The 22,590-nt window shown below is 39.9% G+C and overlaps 1 protein-coding gene across 2 annotated transcripts; it reads right to left on the reverse strand.

Moving 5' to 3' along the window:
* Positions 1-307: 307 nt before the first annotated feature.
* ASRGL1 (asparaginase and isoaspartyl peptidase 1) lies at positions 308-21,417 on the reverse strand. 2 transcript variants are annotated; one of them, XM_068937507.1, is made up of 7 exons: positions 21,301-21,417; positions 20,150-20,364; positions 14,979-15,121; positions 9,647-9,801; positions 6,135-6,253; positions 4,169-4,279; positions 308-1,526 (listed from the first exon to the last, which is right to left on the reverse strand). In XM_068937507.1, the coding sequence occupies exons 2-7, from the start codon at positions 20,334-20,336 to the stop codon at positions 1,291-1,293; spliced, it is 951 nt and encodes a 316-aa protein (XP_068793608.1). In that variant the 5' UTR covers positions 20,337-20,364; positions 21,301-21,417; the 3' UTR covers positions 308-1,290. The 2 variants fall into 2 exon arrangements, with proteins under 2 accessions (XP_068793608.1, XP_009687437.1); XM_009689142.2 differs by lacking the exon at positions 21,301-21,417 and adding an exon at positions 20,898-21,206.
* Between the last annotated feature and the right edge of the window lie 1,173 nt (positions 21,418-22,590).

Raw genomic sequence — 22,590 nt, forward strand, 5'->3', positions numbered from 1 at the left:
GGACACCGGTTTGAATAATTTCAAAACATAATTGAAGATTTTTTTCTGTTTGTGTTGTCTTACAAAGGTATCTTACATTTTACAGTATGATGGTACATAATTATAACATATCAATCTGTCTTCAGAGGAAACATAAGTCACGGCACTAGCTAAAATGTAAAGGATTATTACACTGTTTTAACATATAAATGATGTAGTTGTTAGAAAACAACAACAACAAAAATCCATGAAATATTCTTGCTCTTTTTTCCTCACAAATACAAAATCTTAATGAAGAAACTGTACTGGAAAGAGATAATGCAGAATATCTTTTTTTTTAAATCATATAGTTTAATATTTTGTATCTTTTTTTAAAATCACAACCTCTCCAAAAAACATTTCAGTCTTCACACAAGAAGAGAAGCTTGATAAAAGAGGCAGTTGTATTTGTGTTAGCACAGCTTGGTTTTATGACTTGATTTATTTAACAGAATTACTTTCCAGCTAGTCATCATAAATTTCTCTCATATTTAGACTTATAAGGTGCCTATCATCTTCATATTTAAGCAGTGAAGATTGCTTTGTTTTATTTTTATTGAAATCATGATCATCTTTATTACCACCATGGGTATGAAGTCAATAATATCCTTTCTGTTAACTGTCCACTCAAACTTCAAAATATTTTAACATACTTTGTTGTGGTCTTTGTTTCTTAATTTTAGGTCTGATGCCTACGAGCAGAATAAAATAAGACTCCTTAGCAAGCATTGCAGTTCCCAGCTCTTCAGAAAAGCTAGTTTCTTTACTTCATTCTTTTTAACTCCTGACAGTTATCTCAAGCCTGCGAATGAGCTAGCCTTCAGGGTCAGCAACAATTATATGTTATCATGGAATGACTGTTCAAAAGACTCTGGAGAGTGAAGCAACATTCAAAATTCAGTTTTTAATTACTAGGTATTCACCTCTTAAGTCATGCTGGAAGCAGTCTCTGAGAATGGGCGTGGAAAGGACTTCCTCTAAGACTGAAACCTGGGCTCCTTTTAGCGTAGAGTTAAAGCATACTAACCAGGAAACCTGTAAACTTCTATTGCCCATTCTCTTCCTTATCTAGGAGAGGAAGATCTCAAGATTTTCCAAAGATATCAATAAGTACTAATATCCATGACCACTGAGGCTAACACCACGCTGCCCAGGCTTCATTTTGACAGTAAGTGTGTGATGCCTGTGAACCAATCAAAAGAGTACAGATCTTTCAGAAAGATTAAATTAGTTGTCATCATCCTCTAACAAAAAAAGTGTCCATGTTTATTTTCAGAATCCCTCACTTTCAGATGCAAGTGCTTCATCAACAGATTTTGTATGCCTCTCCCCAGTGCAAATCCCATAGTACAGTTGGTCATCCTTTACAGCAGCCCAGGACATCTGCTTGGTGGAGAACCTTGCTGCCCACTCTCCCGAATTGTTAACAACGACGACACCCCCCAAGCCCCCAACTCGTGTCATCATGTAGTCTAATGCAGTGTCAGCAGCCATCTCTGGTGACATTCCTGAAAAGAAGGACAAGATAACTATACAATATCTCTTTGGAATAAATTTTAAAATTCCCTTCAAGTTTCACCCGTCGCTATGGAGCCAACCCAATCTAATTCCTCCTTTAACTAAATTGACAAGAAATTCCCAGTGCAGCAAAAGAACTGCTTACTTTATAGGAAGGCTCTGGATGATTGCAAATAGCTGATATGCTATGGTGCTGCTGCAAAGACAGGATTTGAATAGCTTCAGATTATACTTCAATTCCAGTCTTCAGTATAGACTAAGATGTCAACTCTGTGTTCAAGACATATTTCATGTGCCACCATTTGACGGGGAAAATGGCAGCCTGCAAGCTTTCCATTAAAGGCCTGTCACAAACTAGGTCTAAAGCATTTATGATTTAAATACATTAAAATAGTCAAAAGTTTCAGTCATTATGTGTGTTCCAAGTCCACTGGACACAACATAGCTCAAAGCATGTGCTTCACATTGCCACAATTTATCAAACACAGACAGTGTTAGTCTTCCTGAAGCTTCTGAAAGTATCAGGGAAGATGACTAAATGTGCCAGGCATCAGAGAAAGCAGCAGCAAAGCAACTTCCATCTTTTCTTAACACTTAATTCATATTAACAGAAATATTTTTAAATAAACCAAAATTACTGTGTACACTGTACACAGAGGCCTGTAATAGCTGGAGGATATATGCTCACTACAAGTTTGATTATCTGCTCAGGAATGCAGTTAGCTTTGTCCACGTCTTCTAAGATATATATTATCTGCAATGTAATACAACTTAGCTTGCAGAATAAAAACTGATCTGCATGCCTTCCCTCAAAACTTTGAGTTAAAACCAAACAAAACCAGCAGAATCAGAATTATTCACAGCACTTGCAACTGATAGGATAAAACTCCATTCTTTGACAGTATGGGTGATGTTGTGACTATTCAAGTCAGTGGCACTGACTTCAAAGGGTCAGTACTTCACTGTCTGATTTTTCAAAAAGACAACAGCTGCCACCATAAGACACAGATTCCAATAGCTGTTAAGACTGACAAAACAATTTACTCTCTAAGCATGTAAGGACATTTCACAGTACTGGTCCCAAAGAAAGATATTCACTGCGCGCATTACTGAAGAACTGAATAGTGTGTTAGGTTTTATAGTCGTTCTTCAATATGCTACTTCAGTTGATAGCTTAAGGACTCAAAAGTTACAATAATTGGGGAATTATTTTCAGCACTTTCCCTGAGATGTGAAGAAACTCCCTATTCTTGATGTATTTTCCTGGCAGCGGAGTTATACTTCTGGGCAGAGTGAACGAAGGTAGAGCAAGCACAGGCAAAGTGAACATGTGCAAACCAATTACTTTTTTTTTTTTTTTTTAAATATGTGGGTTGATTTTCTTTCTCTCTCTTTTTTTTTTTCCTCTTAATTTTGAGGCTCATTCTCCTTTCATACTGGAAAATCACAAGCAAGATAACTGGTATTAATGCATGGGTTTTTGCAGTGCAGTTAACTTCAAGCAAGAGAAGAAACTGCCTTGCGCAGTTCAGACTAAATAGAGCTTAGAAAGCCATGTACAAATCCAATGACCAGGGATATAATATGGAGAGTGAGAGGAGACCACAGTGTGTCAGAACTTTGAGAAATAGTCTGTAGGTGTATTTTATGCTGAAACCTTAAGATGAAACAAGAGAATTGCAGAGAAATATAGCTATTTTATGAAAATAGCACTATGAAGCATAACTAAAATATTCTCAACTGCAACTTGTCTCTCTGCTTCTCTAACGAAAATGTAAATTGAAAGTTTTTCAACTATTTCCAATTGTGAAGGTCTCCAAGTAACTTGCATTGTAATACGAAAAGCTACAGCTTTCCAAAAATAATGGTGATATCTATATTAATGGTTCTTCAACTGCATGCAGTGCAAGTATGTTGTCTGGCTATGTTTACAGGCTGTAATATAATCAAGGTTTTGGATGACAGGCTAACTCATGAAGGTAAAGCTCCAAAGGGTCATCCCACAGGCAGATTATATTACAGTCACATAAGACATACTGTGTCAGCTGTTTACCACATACCCACCCAGTCAGTTTAGTACACTCTCCTAAACAAAATGAAAATTTAAATCATAGTTAAAGTGTCTTTAACACATTTCCGTTGCTATAATCAAAGGTCTTAAAACAGAGAACATTACAGCTCATTGGAAATGTGATATTCCATGCTTTCTTATTACAGCTGTGATTCTTTTCTCTAACCGTCCCCCGTTCCCTCCTTTAAAATACCTTGCCTTTACTTGCTTTCTATTTGTTTGTTCACAAAATCATAGTTTCAAATTGGAAAAAACTTTCTTAAAGAAAATTTCAGTTAAACATGACAGAGTAGACAGTACCATCTTTTAGCACACATTGATCTAAGACATGATTAAACATCAAGCAGCGTAGATATTTCTGTCCATTTAATGCTACGTTAGCTTTATTAATACTTCAGGGGTTTTTTGTTTGTTTGTTTTTAAGAGAGAATCCAACCACATGCTCCTGGGAACTACTCTTTTGACAACTGCTCTATGATGATGGTACATTAAACCTAAACCTGTCATTAGGCAGCATTTCCTGTCCTCTTTATTTAAGCTTACAGGAAGTTGGGAAAATACCTTGCTCCATGTGATAGAGGATCAGTCGGGCTAAGACCACTTTCATAATGCTCTCTCCATGTCCTGTAGTCGAAGTGGCACCAGAACAGTTGTCAGCATAACCTCCACTCCCTTTTCAGAGAAAAAAAGGCAACATTCTGTAATACAATTTACAAGCTCTGCATTATTTTAAAAAGGTACCAATCAATTCTTCCTAACAGTATGGAAGTTCTGTTCACTTCTTGGAGCAGCGTCAGCAACTGACTTCTTTCTCATTTCTGCCTCACAATTTCAACGATGAAATGCATGAGAGAAGTCAGCAACAGCAGGATGAAGTCAGGTGCCAAGTTATGAGAGCTGGAAGAACAGTGATCTGCTCAGGGCAGGAGAAGAATGAACAGGCCAGAGCTTCACAGGGATGGGCATAAATATTTTCCAGAACAGCAAGGAACAGTATGTTGAGAATCAGCAGAATAGCAGTGGGATGCAGAATGCCAGGTCAGACAACGTGACTACTTGAGAAGATATGAAAGAAGTGAAGACTTTGGTGAATTGATCAATGTTTGTGGGGGACTTATCTGCAAAGGCAAAAGCAGATGAGAGATTTGCAGAGCCTGGGCCCTGGTGGAGCACTATGAAGCGCTCCTGAAGAAACCCTAACTCCTAATCTCAAGCAGGGAAGGTCTTCTGTCAAACTCCTTTTCCTCTTTTTCCCCATCTCTGTTTTTTGTGCACCTTCCACACCCTGTTCTCCACCAAGCTTTCGCTTGCCCAACACCCATGCTTCTAGCACATCTCCTAAGAAAAATATTTCCCAGGAGCTTGGGGAGGAGCGTACCATGGGATTATATGGATAAACAAGGTACTGGGGGAGGGGAGAGAGGCCGAGCAGAACAATGGAAGATTCTTCCCTCTCCTACTTTCTTCATCTGATAGGCCCCTTCCAACAGACCCTGATTTACAAGTGAAAAACATTGCCACAATAAGTCTGTCAACCCCCCTTTCAAATTGTGTACGGGCCAGAGGCTGTGATAGTTAAAAGCATCCCTAGCTTTTCTGTATCCAGTCCTGCAGATCTCTAGTAAGGGCAAAAGTTGCAAGCAACAGTACCCATTGAGAAGGCTGCAGTCAGAAATGAAGTTGAAAAATCACTCTCAAAAATGCAGAGGGTACCAGAATATCAGTAACTCGGGGTGTGAGAGAAAGCCAGTATTAGCTCGATGATGATAATGAACTGCCAAAAGCAGCGCTATTTGAGTTTGGAACATGTTTTACTAAAAATAATTATTTCCCAAATCCCAACTCAATGGTAGAACCCTGAAGTAATCAAAGGGCAAGTCTGTCCCAGGAGAGGAATAAGCCTGGGGAAAGAATTTCAAGTGTCACTTTATACTTGGATAAGAGATCTCTTAAAATATTTCCTTTATTCCACACCACATCTATTAGGATCTGACACAGTCTTATCCGGACTCTCCAAGAACAGGAATTTACTCAAAGCCGCCAGTCATGTTAGACTTCTGGCTCACAGGCAAAATGAAACCACAGTAATTACAATTACACCTACTTCCCTAAGTATCAAGAAAACATTATTTTAGTACAGAAGAGACTACATTTTTGACTTAACTGTGAGCACGGAAGTACAAAAGGATAGAGTTATTAGAACGAACAGAAAGGACACAGGAAAAAAAAAAATCAAACCTAAATGTCGTTATTAAGGAAGAGTGGAGAAAAATTCCCATCCCCACTTTCCCAGATCAAAGAAGTGCTGGCAGATGATGACGACAACTCACTTTTACTCCTACTCGCTACTTGCGGTCTCCATGTCGTATTAAGGAACTTGAGTTTTGATGTATTTGAATGTTAGAACCCATTTTATATGTACCAGTATTTATGTTTCAATTCTCTAATGGAACAGAGAACGTATGTGATGCGTCCTTTTTAATGAGATACCTCCAAAAAACAAGAGGGAATTCCCCACACCCCATACCTATGCATGCTGTGTCACCAACACGGCCGATCAGTTTGTTAGAGAGTCCTCCGGTGGATGTTGCACAAGCTACGTTTCCTTCACTATCTATAGCAACAGCACCGACCGTTCCCAGGTCTCTGCCAAGAAAAATAGTTCACAAAATCAGGTAGAATTAAAGCATACATGCCAAAGCATGTTCCATCTATTTTCCAGGTAGCTTTAAAAAATAAAAAAAAAAATCATTGCAAATTACAATGTGAAAAAATTTGATCTACGCTCATGATGAAGCCATTTTTACCATGCTTTTCATTACAAAATAGACTATCTTTTTAACTAACAAGCAATATGTAACAATTCTGACAGCTTTATAATTAATACTACAGAAAACACTCTTGATTTTTTTGATCCATCTGATCTCCACTGTGACTTTTTTTAACCTTCACAGCATGGAAATGTCCACTTGGGGAGCAAAAAAGGGGGAAAAAAAGAAGAAAAACACACATACACAGAGGGCACGAATATTTCTAGCCTTTAGAGTTCCGGAGTAGGGTTCTTTTGTTGTGTGACACCTCACGCATAACTTTCCCCTGTACAGCAACTCAAAGACACAAAAGTTGTCTCCACTGTCTCAAAGGGAGATTAACCTGAATTATTATCAATAATGCATGTAAACAGGTAAACACAGAAAGACAGAGCGATGTTATGAATCCTTTGAATCATTTCCTTCCTGTTCCTCCTCTTTCCTCTTCCTTATCTCCCTAAATGTCTGAATGCCACAAAAAGGAAAGGTTATTTACGTGCCTTTCAACTAGTATTGTTCATAATGCATCATTAATACATATTCTCCTCTTTGTACTTTTCAGTCAAGTAATCTTGAGGATTAAATCACTTGGCCAGTAGAATCTGTTGGAGCTGCACACCAGCTTAAAAATCCTCAAGCACTGAAGAGAAAAAAGATAAGTCTCAATAATTGCTTGATTTCTTCAGCACAGAAAAGTCAGTTGTAATAGGTTGCTTAAAAATATATATATTTGTATAGTAGAGAGCGAGCGAGCCAGAGAGAAAAGGCTATTGTAACTTACTGTAACAACTGCTGATTGAGAAGTAACACAGTATCAAGAAGCAACAGTTTTGAGTGTCTGTCCACATAGCCCAATCTCGGTAAATCACATAATGACATAAAATAGTATCTAGTTACGAGAGATGTATTCAAAATATTTAAATCCCTCCACAAAGGAAAAGAATTTGTACTGATCCTTCAAGGAACTGTCCAATAGGTGAATGGAATGAGAATACCTTTGGAAGTTGTCTGGGCACTGGTGAGAGTCTCTCTATAATCCCCCAAAATTGAAGCTAACTAAGTCAGGCAAAGTCACGATGTCTTTGTGCATCACGAAACCCACAATCAATCTCATAGAGAACTGACTTCCGATTCCTTTCTGCTTATGTAAAATATCATACTGCCAGTCCCTACGCTTCATTCACGGGAAATCAAAGCTGACTGATGAATCACAGGCCTTACAAACTGATCTGACATTTATGTGGAGATGGACCTCATCTCAAACTGATATGATGCTGCAGACGAGCTTCCCACCCATCCATCTGTTACAAATCTTTGGAATAAGAGACTGAAGATAAAACAAACCATACCTTATTCTCAGGAAAAAGCATACAAGATGTCATGTTGTACATGCAATGGAATCATAAACTTTTAACATAGTCTCAGAAATACGCTCTCAATATTCAGGTTTCGTGAATCAGCGCAGGTTTATAACCAGCAGAAGAGAAAGGTCTCTCTTCTGGAGACACTAAACTTCTGCTTGGAAAGTCATGAACCCACAAGATTTCTAATACAGTCAACTGATACATTATTAGGACCTGAGAACTGAGAGTAAAGTACACACCAACCTTCAGCTTCCTGGTATGAACTGGTATTATGTTGCCTTTCACTAATAACACTTTCACCTTCTGCCTGCTTGCCTCAGGCAGGTTTCTGGGTAATCACTGTGGACACAACAAGGAAGAACAACTTTCTACAGGCAGTACAGGAGCAAATAAGCTAACAAAGAGACCTGTTTTCAGCTCTGAGTTTGTGCTAACGTTTGTGGGCGCTGGTTGTCAGAAAAAGAACATGGTGACTAAGAGAATGAAATTCTCAAGCCCCTCAGAAAAACACAAGCCTTCCAGTATCAGGTAGTCCAGATCAAGACTGAGCTGAAACTGAAGATGCCTAACACTATTATTTATGAGAGGTTTTTTAAGCAGTTATGCAGAATGAATGGAGACTCTGATATGATGTCATTCCAGCTTACATACTCGGGGGGCAAGTGACAGTGGGTCTACTCCATCCTCAAAATTCTTGGGAGTGAATTACACCATGCATTCCTTGATAGGCAATGGATCAAAAAACTTGTCATACACAAGATGAACTACGACTGAGATCTTATGGTCAATAGAACATCATTTTGTTTATAAGGCCATATTTACACTGCTCTTGTGAATTTGTTTTTATTTCTAGCAATTGATCAGAAGTAACATATAATTTGTTTTTTGTGGCCTCATTTCATGGATTTTAATTAACATGCCCACAGAAGAAATTTCCTCCTGATCTACAAATTCTTCATCTTTCATTCCCTCATTACTACTACTTCACAGAACAGACAAGTAATAGTATGTAACACAGTATTTTCCTATGCCACAACCACTGCCATAAAAATGGAAGCTTAAAACAATAACATTTATTCCTACCTACCCCACCAAGGTAGAAAAGAACATTTTTGATACCTGATGATTTTAACTCCTTTCACCTGCGCCCTGCCTTCCCCTCCATTTTCTTATGCCAGGTTTGCTTATTCTTCAAATAACTTTCATTTTTGGTGTCTAATCCAAACCGATAGCATATACCACTATATTGAACTTCTTGGTCTAGTTTTTCTTCTCCCTTCAGCCAACGGCCATGATCATCTTACTGACCAAACTCAGATGCAGTTTAACTATCTAATCCAGTTTAAAGACACATCCGATCATCTCCTTACCAAGACCAGCTTTTCAAAATGAGTTTGTGCCTTCCACCCGCCATCCCCATAGACATCGGCTGTTTAAAAAGTGAACTGTAATTTTTCTAAACCACAGTTATTCTGTGGTAAGTAACTACACCTCCTTGTCTGTTAAAACTGCTGTAGGCACTTCTATATCTGGTGATTTTAAGAGCAATAACAAGTTCTAATTTTGTCTGCCATTAATGCCACAAAGTCACACAAAGTCAAAGCAAGCAACAACCTTCCTTCTTAAGCATTAACAAGATCGTTCATTAAGCTCCAGTTACTTGCACAAAGCAAATTTATTGAAGCCTTGATGCTTCATTACTTTCTCCAAAGATATACTCTGAAGATAGTATCAAATCATGTATCAATCAGAACTGAAGTATTCTCAAATCTGAGAACAAGCTTACAAATTCTGTTTTTTTGTACTGCTAGAACAAATTAAGTTACCTGTATTTAAAAATAAAATATATTTTATAAGAACCCTACTTCTGAAACTCCTCAGGGTTAGAATCTGGCTCAAGGTGGTTCTTCCATCTCTCCCGCGATCTTTCAGTTATGAGTTTCTCCCCTGGGATCTCAGGAACACCCATGGCCTGAGCAAACAGGTGTGCACCACGGTCAGTCAGCAGCGCGTGTTTTGTCTGGAGAAGGCAGAAAAGAAATTCACTGACAATATTTGTTTTGTCTTGTATGAGTAATTTTCTATAATCACTCTTCATTTTTAGAAATATGTGCCTAAAAAAAAATCCAGATTTGGTTTTATTTTTAAACTTCCCAGATTTCTATGCCTATCTCCTCTTCCACCAGAAAAACGTTACAGCTTTCCACAATACAGATACAAGCTTTCAGCATGAGTAGAAGAAAATTACTTTCATCTAGTCAATGCTGACTACAGTAGAAAAAGGAAAATTGGTAAATTCACTCTTTTTGCTAATTTGCACGGAACTTCTTTGTACCGTCTTCAGTCAATCACCAAGTCATTGCTTATCTAATTGGTTTGTCCAGTTAACTGATCACGACGACTTTAATCAGAAGGAAAGAATGGTAAGTAAATCTCTGTTCTATGCAAAGTTATTACCCACTGTAGAAATAAAACAACAAAAAGATTAAAATATCATACACTAAAGTGTTTCTTAACATCAGCTAAATCATTTTATTTATAACAGTTCCCTTACTAGCTACTGCTCTTATGGACCCTGAATTCTATATTTAAGAATAGAATATTGTTCTCAGATTTGAAAAAAAGATTGCTTGCTCTCTTCTACAATATTTACATTTGCAGAAGCTCTGTTTTGATCCCTTTACTCAGCAATGCACTTACTTGCTCTTAAGTCGACAACCTTAGTCAAATCCATGCTTCAAAGTCTCTATGCCTTATTTTTTATGTCAGAAGAACTCGCCAAATAGATTTGTTTCATTAGTCCTTCTGCTTTATTAGGAGCTCTAAAATCTAATTTTTTTAAAATAAGTGTCTAAAAACGTGCATCAACTTATTGTACTAGTGAACTGTCATAATTGTTCAAACTGGGGAAGCTTTTGGAAGCGTGGTGGACTAGCGATGCTGTATGGAGTTAATTGAGAGCATAACAGCTAACTTAAGGCAAGCTTGTATGATGTTACAGCATAGCACGCAGCTACCAGCTTAGGTCGAAAAGGCAGAATTGCGCGATGCTGGAAGCAGCCAGGTTCACGAGCACTGCAGAGCTTCACAGTGGCATGGGCACTGCTTCTCCTTCTAAAGCTAGGATGTCTGAAGTTTGGGTGTTTCTGCCTCACATTGGACTCTGCAGAACAATTACAGTCTTGAAGCTTCATACTGAGATGTTGCAGGTCATCAACTTCTGTGGCTTTCTAAAGCAATGACCAGCAATCACTACCATGAGCAAGCCACAGCATTGCGTTTTTGTGAAGGATTAAAGAGTAGAGCAGAACCTCTTCCCAAACCACAGACGCTGAGCTCTGCCTCAGCCTATTACAGTCTCTGTACTAACCTTTTCAAACACTTACACAAACAAAAAACTGTGAATACACTTTTAAAACCACTCCTGAAAGATCATTCACACATGTGGTGGCCCTAATGACAAATATTTTTAAAAATTTAAATCTCTTTTTCCTGCAAGTCAAGTCCTCACTTCATGACAGCACTGCTATACAGAACAAGACTGAGAGATACAAGAAAGAAGTTGTCTGTGCGTTTGAAAGAGCAGATAGTCTTGCATATTAAGTGATGTGACCAAATAATAAAAGATTTACCTATTTCTGACAAAGCTGAAACGTTCCTGGACTTGGAAGAGAACTTCTTTGTAAATACTGCCCCCCTCTGCCACTGTGACTAAACTACCGGAAGCACATGATTCAAATTTTATTTTTAGAAAATACCACTGAACTCTTCTTTTGACTTTATCTGTATCAGAAGGCTGTCTCCTCCATCACAATATTAGACCTTTAATATTATTATTAAAAAAATTACTTAAGTTTTATTTTTAAAAGTGAAAGTGTGTTTTTTTTTTAAAAAGTGTTCCCTCCCATACACACATTCTGATAACACATCCACCCCCATGAGGTCCACATACAAGAAATAGTTGCATATGGAGGAATAAGCTTCTGTGATAGGTTTTTTGCAGTCCTCCCTGAGAAAAGCTATCTGAGTAAGAAGTCAATTTGTTATTCCTTCAATGTATACTGTCCATCAAAAGAGAGGGTAGAACACTGTCAAACAAACCCAAAGGTGCATTTCTGTTTCATCTTTTTTCCATAGTTTCACGAATGCATTTGCTAAATTTAAGTGCCTAATTTTTCTGGGACACATTTATACAAAGTAGCTGGAAAAAAACATTAAAAAAAAGTTTGCATAAGAAATAACAAATGACAGCAAGTTTCATTAATTTTATGGAATATGGAGAGGAAAAATACCCTAACTTGTCTGGAATTCAGACCAACATTGCTGTTTATTTAACAACCATGGCAACCATGGTTTAACGACCACACAGAACACAGCAAAAGTTACCACCTTTGTGTTAATGAGTCTATGTTCTAAGTTAAGTTCTTTGTCTAATTTAAAGAGCCGAGTGAGTCAGCAGGGAAAAACATATACACAGGTAGCTCAAGTATTGCAGTGAAGCAGCATTCTAATATTCGCAAGATGCATCTAATAAATGTGTTGGGGTAGAGTGGGGGGGATTACCTGCCCCACGGGGCAGGGGGGAAGAAGCCCTCTCAGTGCATCATTTTATTTCTGTTCACTGCAAACAGTAATAATTTAACAGGAATTTAACTGCTTTCTCAAGGATTTGTTGGATTAGTCATTAAACGAACTAAGCCTTTCATCTCTAGAGACTGCTATGTTCAGTATTTTAGTAAGCCACGAATGGAAATTATTCTGGTATCCTCCTTTCTTCTGTACCATGAATTTGGACAAGTTTGAGCCCAGTGACAGTGTGACAGCCTACAAGATACATGTGTGCAGCAAAATTTTAAGGAGTTACTTTGACCACCAGATGGCGCCCCTATTGTTCCACAAAAGTAATTATCTGTTATTCCATTCCAAGAGATGCTTTCTGTTGTTGGTGGTGTTTTTTTGTTTTTCCTTTAAACATGCTCAGGAGCCCATGAAAACTCCCAGCTTCTTCATCCGCAGGTCACTGAGTTCATAGTATTTAATTCCATACCCAAATTTCTTCTTCCCTCGTTCCCTCTTCCCCCATGGAAAATAAATGCCATATATTAAATAAACGAAAGCTTTTTCTATAGACTATTTTCCTTTAGTTAGCTTCTGTGAACAGGGTATCCATTAAAACCCCACATGCAATGTCAGAAGAAAATTAGGTTCATCCACAGTAAAACACATCAAATAAAATACGTTCTGAAGAGTAGTGTGAAATAGCCTGGGTTGGTGTCCCATAATTCCTAAGACCAACAGAAGAGTAACATCAGTTGGTATTCCAATATGTAATATTGGAAGAAGCAGCAAAAACTTAGCATGAACCGTTTTGATATATCTTAAGGTAACATATACGTTTGATCTTTACCATCTACACGGAATTCCTGGCATCTGGGTAAACAGAAATACACTCTACCACAAAACGGAAGTGCTTCGCATTTCATTTTTTTTTTAGAACCATACAACTATGTTTGGTCCTGTACAGCTGGATTTTATTATTTCCTTTCAAATTTACCCTCAACATTTTGAGCACCAGAAACGTCATACAATGACAAGGCAGACTCCATTACACGTGACAAAGACATAAGGAAGTTTTTTTTGTTTCTTTTCTTGTTGTTGTTTGGGGGGTTTTTTTGGTTGGTTGGTTTTTTGCTTTTAAATGCTTTGGGATGTTATTTTCTCAAAAATAAATCACTGTTGTCTTGACTTTATACTTGTTGACTTAAATGGGATTTTGTTATTAGAGGGTGGAGACCAAATCAGTGATTTTGGAACATGAACTGAACAGGCATTAAAAGAAATGATTTAAAAGATACACACTTTTCCCCCCCAACATCCTAAGAGATATGCCTTCCCCCAACCCTCCACCTATATAGTCAAATTATAAAACATCTGGTCTTGTGAAGCCGTCTACCAATTATACTCACTCATTTGTCCTGGTTAAGTAACAGAATAAATCCCATATAAAGGAACAAAAAGCTTATTCATCAGAAGTTTAAATATCATTTTCTGGTAGGTACACATTTTAAAATATCTATATATAAGGAAAAAGTTTTGCTTTTAAAAACAGAACTACCCTCCAATTAAGGGCAAAAAATAATTCTTATGTCCTTTGGAAGCTTCTGAGGACAAGCTGCATTTAAGTCTTCTTTATAGATTAGAAAAAGAGGTTTTGTTTTCGCAAAAGTCCCTTTGAAAGGTTAAAGAAACATAAATCCTCTTTGTTAATGAGTGTTCTCGCAAACACAATCCCCTTTTCAACCACGGTGTAGCTGCACTACCAGATGAAAAATGCACACTCCAGAAGCAGTACAAACTTTTTGATCACAGTCAGAGTCTAGTTATGGCAAAACAGATGCACATATCACATAAATAGCCTACTTTATCATCTGAATGAGAGCAATTGCACCATTTCTGAAAAACAAGAGAAATTTGCAGTGGCAGATAGTAAGAGGGAATTCTTAGTGGAATGAGTGGAATGAGGTGGGATCGATTTTATGTAGAAGGGTAAGGCAAGTAGTAATCATTTTACTGCCCTGAATTGCAAGTTTGATTCTCTTGGAAAATCTGTTGCCGTGCTAGTGTTGCCTTCCACTGCTGGAAGGATCATGACTAACACTAAAGCTACCATCTGATTAGGTCGCAGTGGAGAAGGTCACATAGAATACTATAAAACTACACTACCTGGACAGATGAATTATCAGGTCATTTAGTTCAGTTTCATGTCATTACAAAGTCTCTACCACATTACCCAGCTTTTACCTTGTAAGGTTGAGCAGAAGACTCAGTGGCAGCATAACAGCTCTTAAACAAAAGAAAAAAAACAAACAAACAAAAAAACCACACACCACTAGAACTTTCAAGACCAGCTATGGCGCTGCAGAAAACTGACATGCCTAGGTGTATTTCTCTTTGAATTTTCAATTGCACGACACAACTCAGGTTTTCTTAGAATGTTATTTTTCATCAGCACTTAAAAACCCTTAAAATAAAAGTTTTTTACAGTTATGATCATAGTTTTCAAACATCATACTATTCATTTCTGCCTTCTCTCCCGACTTAAAGCATTACACAAACATCATCAGTAAAGTGTATCAACATACTGCATGAAGTCCTACGGGAAAGAAAGTTTCACATGCAAGTACACATTCAGCTTACCTTTTCCATGACAAGTCGAGCAAGTTTTATTGGGTTTGCTACACATTTAACTGCAGATACTGCTCCTGAGGCTAGATTTTTTCCATTCATAATGATGGCATCCATTTCTACTTCACCTTTTTCATTTAGAACAGATCCACAGCCTAAAGGAAAAAAAAAAAGGATGGAAGAGAAGAAGTTATTAAGAGTTAACCATCATATGATTCAATTAGACCTTATCAAGCAGGCTTTCTCTTTCCCAGTTTGTCTTCTGACTTATTGAAAGTGGCTACCTCCTGAATATAAAAAGAATTGCAGAAACACTGCCAAGTATAGTTATACTTGGCAAAACCCAGTGCCATTAACAGAAGTCTCGCATGGTACAACGACTACTTGAAAATGAAATTTCCTTTTTTTTTTTATTCTTTTATAAAACAGAAAACACACTTGTGACTCAAATAAATCATTAATTCAGTATATGGAATGCCATTAGTGTAATCCCATCTGAAATGGTATATTAGGTATGAAAGATAAAGTGATATACAGTCAAACAGGACTCTCTATCCCCTAAATCACTGTATGTGCATATACAGCTAATTTACCATATATTTTTTCCAACAGTAGGATACAACACAACCCAGAAAAATAGTGTAGGGTTCAATCCCATCATGAGATTAATATCTCGCTAACAGTCCAAGAAACTGCTGAAATTGATAGGGCAGAATAAAAGGCTAAAGCATCCACTCGCTAGTGTGCCAAAAGCTTGAATTACTGAGTTCGTCATTGCCAAATAAAAACAGTAGATAAAAGAATTAGGGGAAAAAACCCCAAGTAATAAAATGCTGGGTAGTTATTTTCTTCTATAATTATCAGTGCTACTACTAACCTAATCTAAAATTAATGAGATAATGCAAATAGCTTTTTTTAAAATAATGCCAGTAACCGTACCATAGGGGAATGGTAAGTTATAAAAGATCAAGTGTACAAGTCTCGCTAATAGTGATAGAAAAGACTAAACATGAAAACAAACAGGAAAAAAAACATGGTAGACTCGCTGTAATCCTTGCAGAAAGACTTGAAGACCATGCAAAGCTAGAATAGTTTTTTTTTGTGTGTGTGTGTGTTAAAACAACATTAAAGCAGGTCAGAAACCACTGTTAATATACTGGTATAAAAGTCTCACGACAACAGTCATTTCAGACCTGAACATATGAAGCTCAATACTCTGCTACACAAGGCAACCAAATCCTGTAATCTTCAAAATCCCCCCCAAACACACACCTGAACTCTGCCCCAAGGAGTTATTTTTTGCCCCTCTCTGAATACAGGAACTATTCCAGAGTTTAGTCCTGCCTCATTCAGAATATGCTAACTTCTTGACTACTCTGATATATGGAGAGCTTATAGGTATTTTCCTCATGCCCCCTGTGCTAAGATCATTCTTCTCTCCAGCTTCTCCCTTATTCTAATGCAAGGAATAAGTCTTCATTATTTTCTTAGATAAGCCGTGTCATGACACACTTAGTTTCCTTTCACAAGGTAGGCTCTCTAGCCCACGATCATGAAATCTCCACTAGAACTAGAAGCTTTCTCAGGTACCAGTGAACAGAGCATGGCTCCAGGGGAAGTCCTACCAGTCCATTTCATGACTGCATTTATAGTAATCCATATCTACTGGAGATCTCTCAGGGTATATATCCTAGGATTTCATTCACTGTGATAAATCATCTGCGTCAGGCATCCACCCCCTGTAAATTAACACATACAGATCTGAGCTTCTTCTTTCTTGCTAAAAGAAAGGCGCCCTTCCTTTTCCCATAGCTTAAATAAGCTACTCCTGTCATATCCTGAGTAGGAAACTGTTGGAGAGTTCATCTGGCTGAAGGTAGCTGCCTACAAAAGGCTCCTTTCATAGCCAATGGAGAGAGACAGGCACGCTCAAAGTACAATTCATCCCACTTGTCTTAGAGACCTATCTGGACCTATCTTCTGACTGCAATGGAAGCAAGTATAAGCCAAGGCTAGATACAAAGCTTGTTTAGCTGAGGCGGCACGAATCCTTCCTTTTGCGGTTACAGATGCCTCCTGGCTGGTTACTGATGTGCTTCCAGATCAGACTGGATTTTCACCTGCCTTCCAGCAGGACAGGTGTAGGGCCTACCTGACCCTGAGGATACTTTCTAACTGCAGCAGCATTGGGTGGTTGGAGCGGGGGGGGCTGACTCAGTTATGAGCCAGGGGCAGGGGAACATAGTAGAGACGCAACAAAGAGGGAAAATCTAAGGGACCACAAATAATGCATGCAACTGGCATTTTTCAAACAGCAGCAGGGATGCTCAGAGGATTACCGAGATTCCCTCTGTCTAAAGACTACACTGTAGCTAAGTGTAGCAAAAAGGCTAAGAAGGAAAGAGTGCGCAAAGATCACTGTACTAGAACAACAGTTCTTATATCTGAAGTACACAGTCCAAGCTAGTTAATACTGAGAATCATTAGACATGGCATGAAGGAAACAGAGCCATGACCACTTCCTTGTGACAAGCAGAACTTGATGACTTTATTGTAAGTTATATGCTGCACAACTCATTAAGATGGTAGTTTCAGCTTCTGAGCCCTGACACCAAGACTACATGGAGATGTAACTCAAGTACAGCTGAAACCTATTATCAGAAAAGAGACAGAGCTTGATCCTTACGTGCATTCTTCCCAATCTTTCTTGTTGTCCCTTAGCAATGTCCGTGTTTTGCTAGAAAACATTACAATAAACTGCTTTTTTCTTTTACAGAGATAAAATACCACACGGTGAGTTTTAAACAGCCACTCCAATCAGGGTCGTCTTCACATAGCTTTCAGCTCATTCTCTCCGACTACTGAGAGTAGTTGTATCTAACGAGCATTAACACAATTAGATGTATACATAAGTGATTACAAGGCTACTTGCCATTTAGATCAGCACAGTCAAACTTGAACAAGAGCTTAAAGTTCAAGTCCACAGTTTAAACCAGTGTTGCTAAAAATTGCCCATTTAATATATTATAAACAAGATAAAAATTCTGAATTATTAAAACAAAGAATAAGTTGGAGTAAATGCCCTTAAACAAACAAACAAAAAAACCAGCTTATTTTCCATCAAGGAAAACAGGACCTCATACCATTTAAAAGGCTGTCACAGACACACATTGCACTTCGTACGTTAAGGAAAACGTTAAGTTATAACTGACTAACGGGATATGGCAGAGTTTGAGGTCCTATCCTCAAATAATGCGATCATTTCTAAAGGAGCACACGCTGCTCACAGTTGTCAGTTCAACAACTGTACTCAGAGAAGCTGGAATTCTTGCTCTGCTGAAAGAAGGTAGCTTTGAAGTGCCTGCCCAACCTTCCCTCCTGCAACACTACAAATAAACAAACAAACAAGCAGTAGAGTTGTAGCAGAAGCCAGTGAAAAGTTTCCAGATGAAGCACCAGATCAGTGCTCCAAAATAAGGAAAACCTATTCGGTCATGCATCGTTTTCACCTCTTTTCATCAATTTCCCAAAGCTCCACTTGGCTCACAAAAAGCAAAACTAGTGACAAGATCCCAAATAAAGGGTGTGAAAATTAGATAAAATAAAACGCTCGTGTGCTAAACACAAAATATTGCTACTTATTGTGCTTCTACTTACCAGGATAAACGTCCAAATCCTTCAGGCTGCTGTGTGTAAGTTAAATAAATGAACCTAGATAGATCATTATAAAGCAGGCTTTCACCACAGTGAAAGTCACACAGAGCTAAAATACATTTCTGGTCCAAATAACTTTGATTTACAGAACGATCAAAACCAATGTATAACAAACCAAGAAAGTATACAATTGTTCACATGGAATGACTAAGTAAGAGATGCAAAGAATCTTTAAATTAAAATTTATATTGAAGCTGCTTACACACCAACAACCGGATATCTAATATCAGGCAGAGCTCTGCTGAAGTCAGAAAAGGTCCTCAAGAATAAGAGATTTTTCCTACCCTGCAGCAGTTGATGTTTTTAAAACAACAAACCTAAGTTGCCTGACCGGAGGAGGTATTTTGAGGCGTACCCCAGGAAGTATGAAGACAGCTGAAGGCCAGAAAGGTACTGATTTACTGACCTGAGCAATACAAATTCTGAAGGTTAGTGACAGATATAGAGAACGGGCAAAGAGAAATACAAGTTAATATGCTAAGCTATAAGCTATGAGAGAACACAAGCCTGATGCTAATTATATAATAGTCTCATAGTACAATCACACCTCCAAGGCTGCTTCATGATTCTCCTCTATAAAGCAAGAGGTTCAACCCAAGTCAGTAACAAATGATATAACTTTAATATGAAGTAAAATCTTTCCCTCACCCTCAACTACAAGGTGAGAAGAAATAAGTGAATCTCTGCAAACAAGATGTCCACATTACGAATAAGTACACTATCTAAAATGCCAAACACTGACAAGTCTTCCTTTTTCATGTTCATTGATATACCCTGGTGGGGGCGGGGAAATATTTTCTCTGAAATTCATCAAAACAATAAACCTAAGGTCTTGTGAAGAGGAGAAAAATATTAGAAAATACAAACATTATTTGTTAGGAAGTTCAGTTTAACACCTTTAATGTATGAATGCATCAATCACACACCATTATTACATTTTTTTGTATCATTATTTACCAAACCACTAATTACAAGCATTAATAATAATAGCTAAAAAACCCTGAAATTTCCAAGAACAGGCTTCCTCAGGCAATAGGTAAAGGTCAAATATTAAAGCTCAAATTTTGCTCAAAGCTATGCTCAGGTGATTTAAATATGAACATTAACTAACCATATACTCTCTTAAGGAATCCATGTCTTGAAGACACCACACAATAATGGAAAAACATTTACAGAATAGTAATATTGCAGTAACAGAACAAAATGGCAGGTATAAAATGTCGGAAATTTGAAAATGATTAACTCATCTGCCTAAGCATGCTCACAAGAAACCAGTATACATACCATGCTATTTTATTACGCAGAGAAATAAGGTACTTGTAATGCAAATATTTGCTCCACTGCAACACGCACAATTCAAAGAAAATTCAAAGAAACATTTGCAAAATTAGCAGGACAAAACGTTTTAAACACATTACGATGCTAAACCCATTTAATTCTTGATAACAATAACAATCTTGAAAAATTACCTGCATTGAAATGAGGATCATCTTCCATTGACTGTACTGCCTGCTCTACTGCATCCAGGGCAGTGCCTCCTTGTTTCAAGATCCCATAACCTTGCAGTGCAGCTCTGACAACCCCAGAACGACATCCTTTTTCTTGTTCTTTAAAGATTTGGCCAGCTCCACCGTGCACCACAATGACAGGCTTCATCCTGCCAAATTCCTGCGGAGCCTTTCAGCTGTATAAACAGGTTACTCTTAGTTAGCTTGTTTTGGAAGCCAGAGTCTTTAACATTCACTCCCTTCTACATGGAGAAAGCCCTTTAGATGATGTTAACAGATGTACTCAACTTGACTCCCACAATTCGACCTTTCAGGACCCTGAGCACTCATGTGAATGAGCTCCTAGGAGATACTCAAATCCCAGCCAGATGAGGCTCCAAACAACCTGATGCAACCTTGTTGTCAGCCCTGCTTTGAGCAGGGGGCTGCAGCAGGTGACCTCTAAAACAGCCCTTCCAACCAAAAGTATTGTATGATTTTGTGATTTAGCATAAATCCTGTATGGAGATGTAATGACAAGTTATGCAGAAATAAGCACTGGCACCTTGATCCTGCTAACTGCTCTTCATGTTAGATGAGCAGCCCCATTACTCAAACACAACAATTAAAGCCATAGACCAAGAAAAGCTTGGTCGAGCCCAAGCCCAGCCCAGCTGTTAACCCAGCCCGACTTAACAGCTTAACTAACTATATCGCTCAGACTTCAAACCTTGACCCCTCACAACACTTTGTGCAGAAAAACAAGACGTTGAAACCAGGAAGTTAACAGCTTGTTTGTCTTGCTCGTGGCCACGCGCTCCCATGCATCCTTCAGGCTTTTGCTTCCACGCAGAGGCCCAGGAGAAGTGACTTGATCTCCCACCTAAACCTAGGGCACCCGGGGGGGGAACTCTTCACAGGAAAAACGGTTTCGCAGGGCCAGGTGTTTTCACGCCGGGGCACCACGGTGCGGGACGGGGCAGATTTGCACCGGACTCCGGGAGAGGCAGGCGCCTCGCACCGTGCTCCCAGCGGGGCGGGGGCCGCCGCCGCCGCCGCCACCCCGGCCCGGCCCGGCCCTCCCCTCCGCCCCACCAAGCGGCAGGCGCCCCGCGGCGACCCCCACGACTCACAGCTACCACCGTCTCCAGGCGACTGAGGAGCGACGCGCCCCCGTTAAGATGGCCGCCTCGGGCCCCTCGCTCTCATACGCCGGAAGCCCCGTCGCTCACGCCCTGTCCCCGCCCCTCGCCCCGCCCCTCGCCCCGCCCCGGCGGTTCGACCGCGTTGAGGGCAGGCGGGCGGCGGCGGGGGTGGCGGGTAGCGGCTGCCGCCGTCACTCGGCGGGGCCTCGGCGAAGGTTGCGGACGAGGGTGCTGCCCCCGCGGCCGGGGCCGGGGCCGGGGCCGGGGCCGGGGGAGCCCGCCCGGGCCGCGGGGGCGGGCAGCGCCGCCACTGCGCGGGGAGACGCCGTAGCGATCGGCTCCGCCTGTGTCCACAAGTCACAGCATGGCGGAGGTTGGGAGGGACCTCTGGAGATGGTCTGGTCCAGCACTCCCCCCCCCCCCCCCCCCAAGCAGGGTCACCTGGAGCACCTCACCCGTGACCACGTCCAGACAGCTTTTGGATATCTCCAGGGCAGGAGACTCCACTGCCTCTCTGGGCAACCTGTGCCAGTGAGGTCCCCCTCACAGCGAAGAAGTTTTTCCTCATGTTCAGACGGAACTGCCTGTGTTTCAGTTTGTGCCCGTTGCCTCTCGTCCTGTCGCTGGGCACCGCGGAGCAGAGTCTGGCCCCATCCTCTTGACACCCTCCCTTCCCATACTTGTCCACATGGATCAGGTCCCCCCCGAGCCTTCTCCAGGCTGAGCAGGCCCAGCAAAATACTTGTGTTTGGAGGTCAGCTGAGGAAGATCCCGCATCAGTCCGCTTTTTGCCCCGCGCCGGCCGTGCTTGGCGAATGCGGCGGTGCGCCTGTCGCCCTGCGTCTCCGAGCGGGCGTCCAGGGCGGAGGGACTGCTCCACGGACACCCGGGGAAGCGGCCGCCCAAGGCGCGCGGTCTCCTCCGGCAGGGATGGTCGTCTGCACGTCCGCTGCTCGTAGAAACGAAGATTTCTAAGCGCGTGGCCACGCACCAGAGCTGCCACGTCGTTCTCTGATGATATAGCTGACTTTATTTCTTCTTAGTGATGTACCTTTCTATATCAGATATCACACCACCTTTAATTTCCTCATCGCTCGCCACCGCTTGATTTTTCCACAAGTTAAATTAGAAAAATGCCACTTCTCCCCCAAACCAAAACCAAATGATACATCCCATCGGCCCTTCCTTCTACTCGCCTTTAAACAAGCTGGGATAGTTTATTTTTGCAGTTCAAACTGCATGAATTCATGCAAATTGAAACTGGGTATAATCACGAAG

The sequence above is a fragment of the Struthio camelus genome, chromosome 3 (assembly GCF_040807025.1).
Source record: "Struthio camelus isolate bStrCam1 chromosome 3, bStrCam1.hap1, whole genome shotgun sequence".
NCBI lineage: Eukaryota > Metazoa > Chordata > Aves > Struthioniformes > Struthionidae > Struthio > Struthio camelus.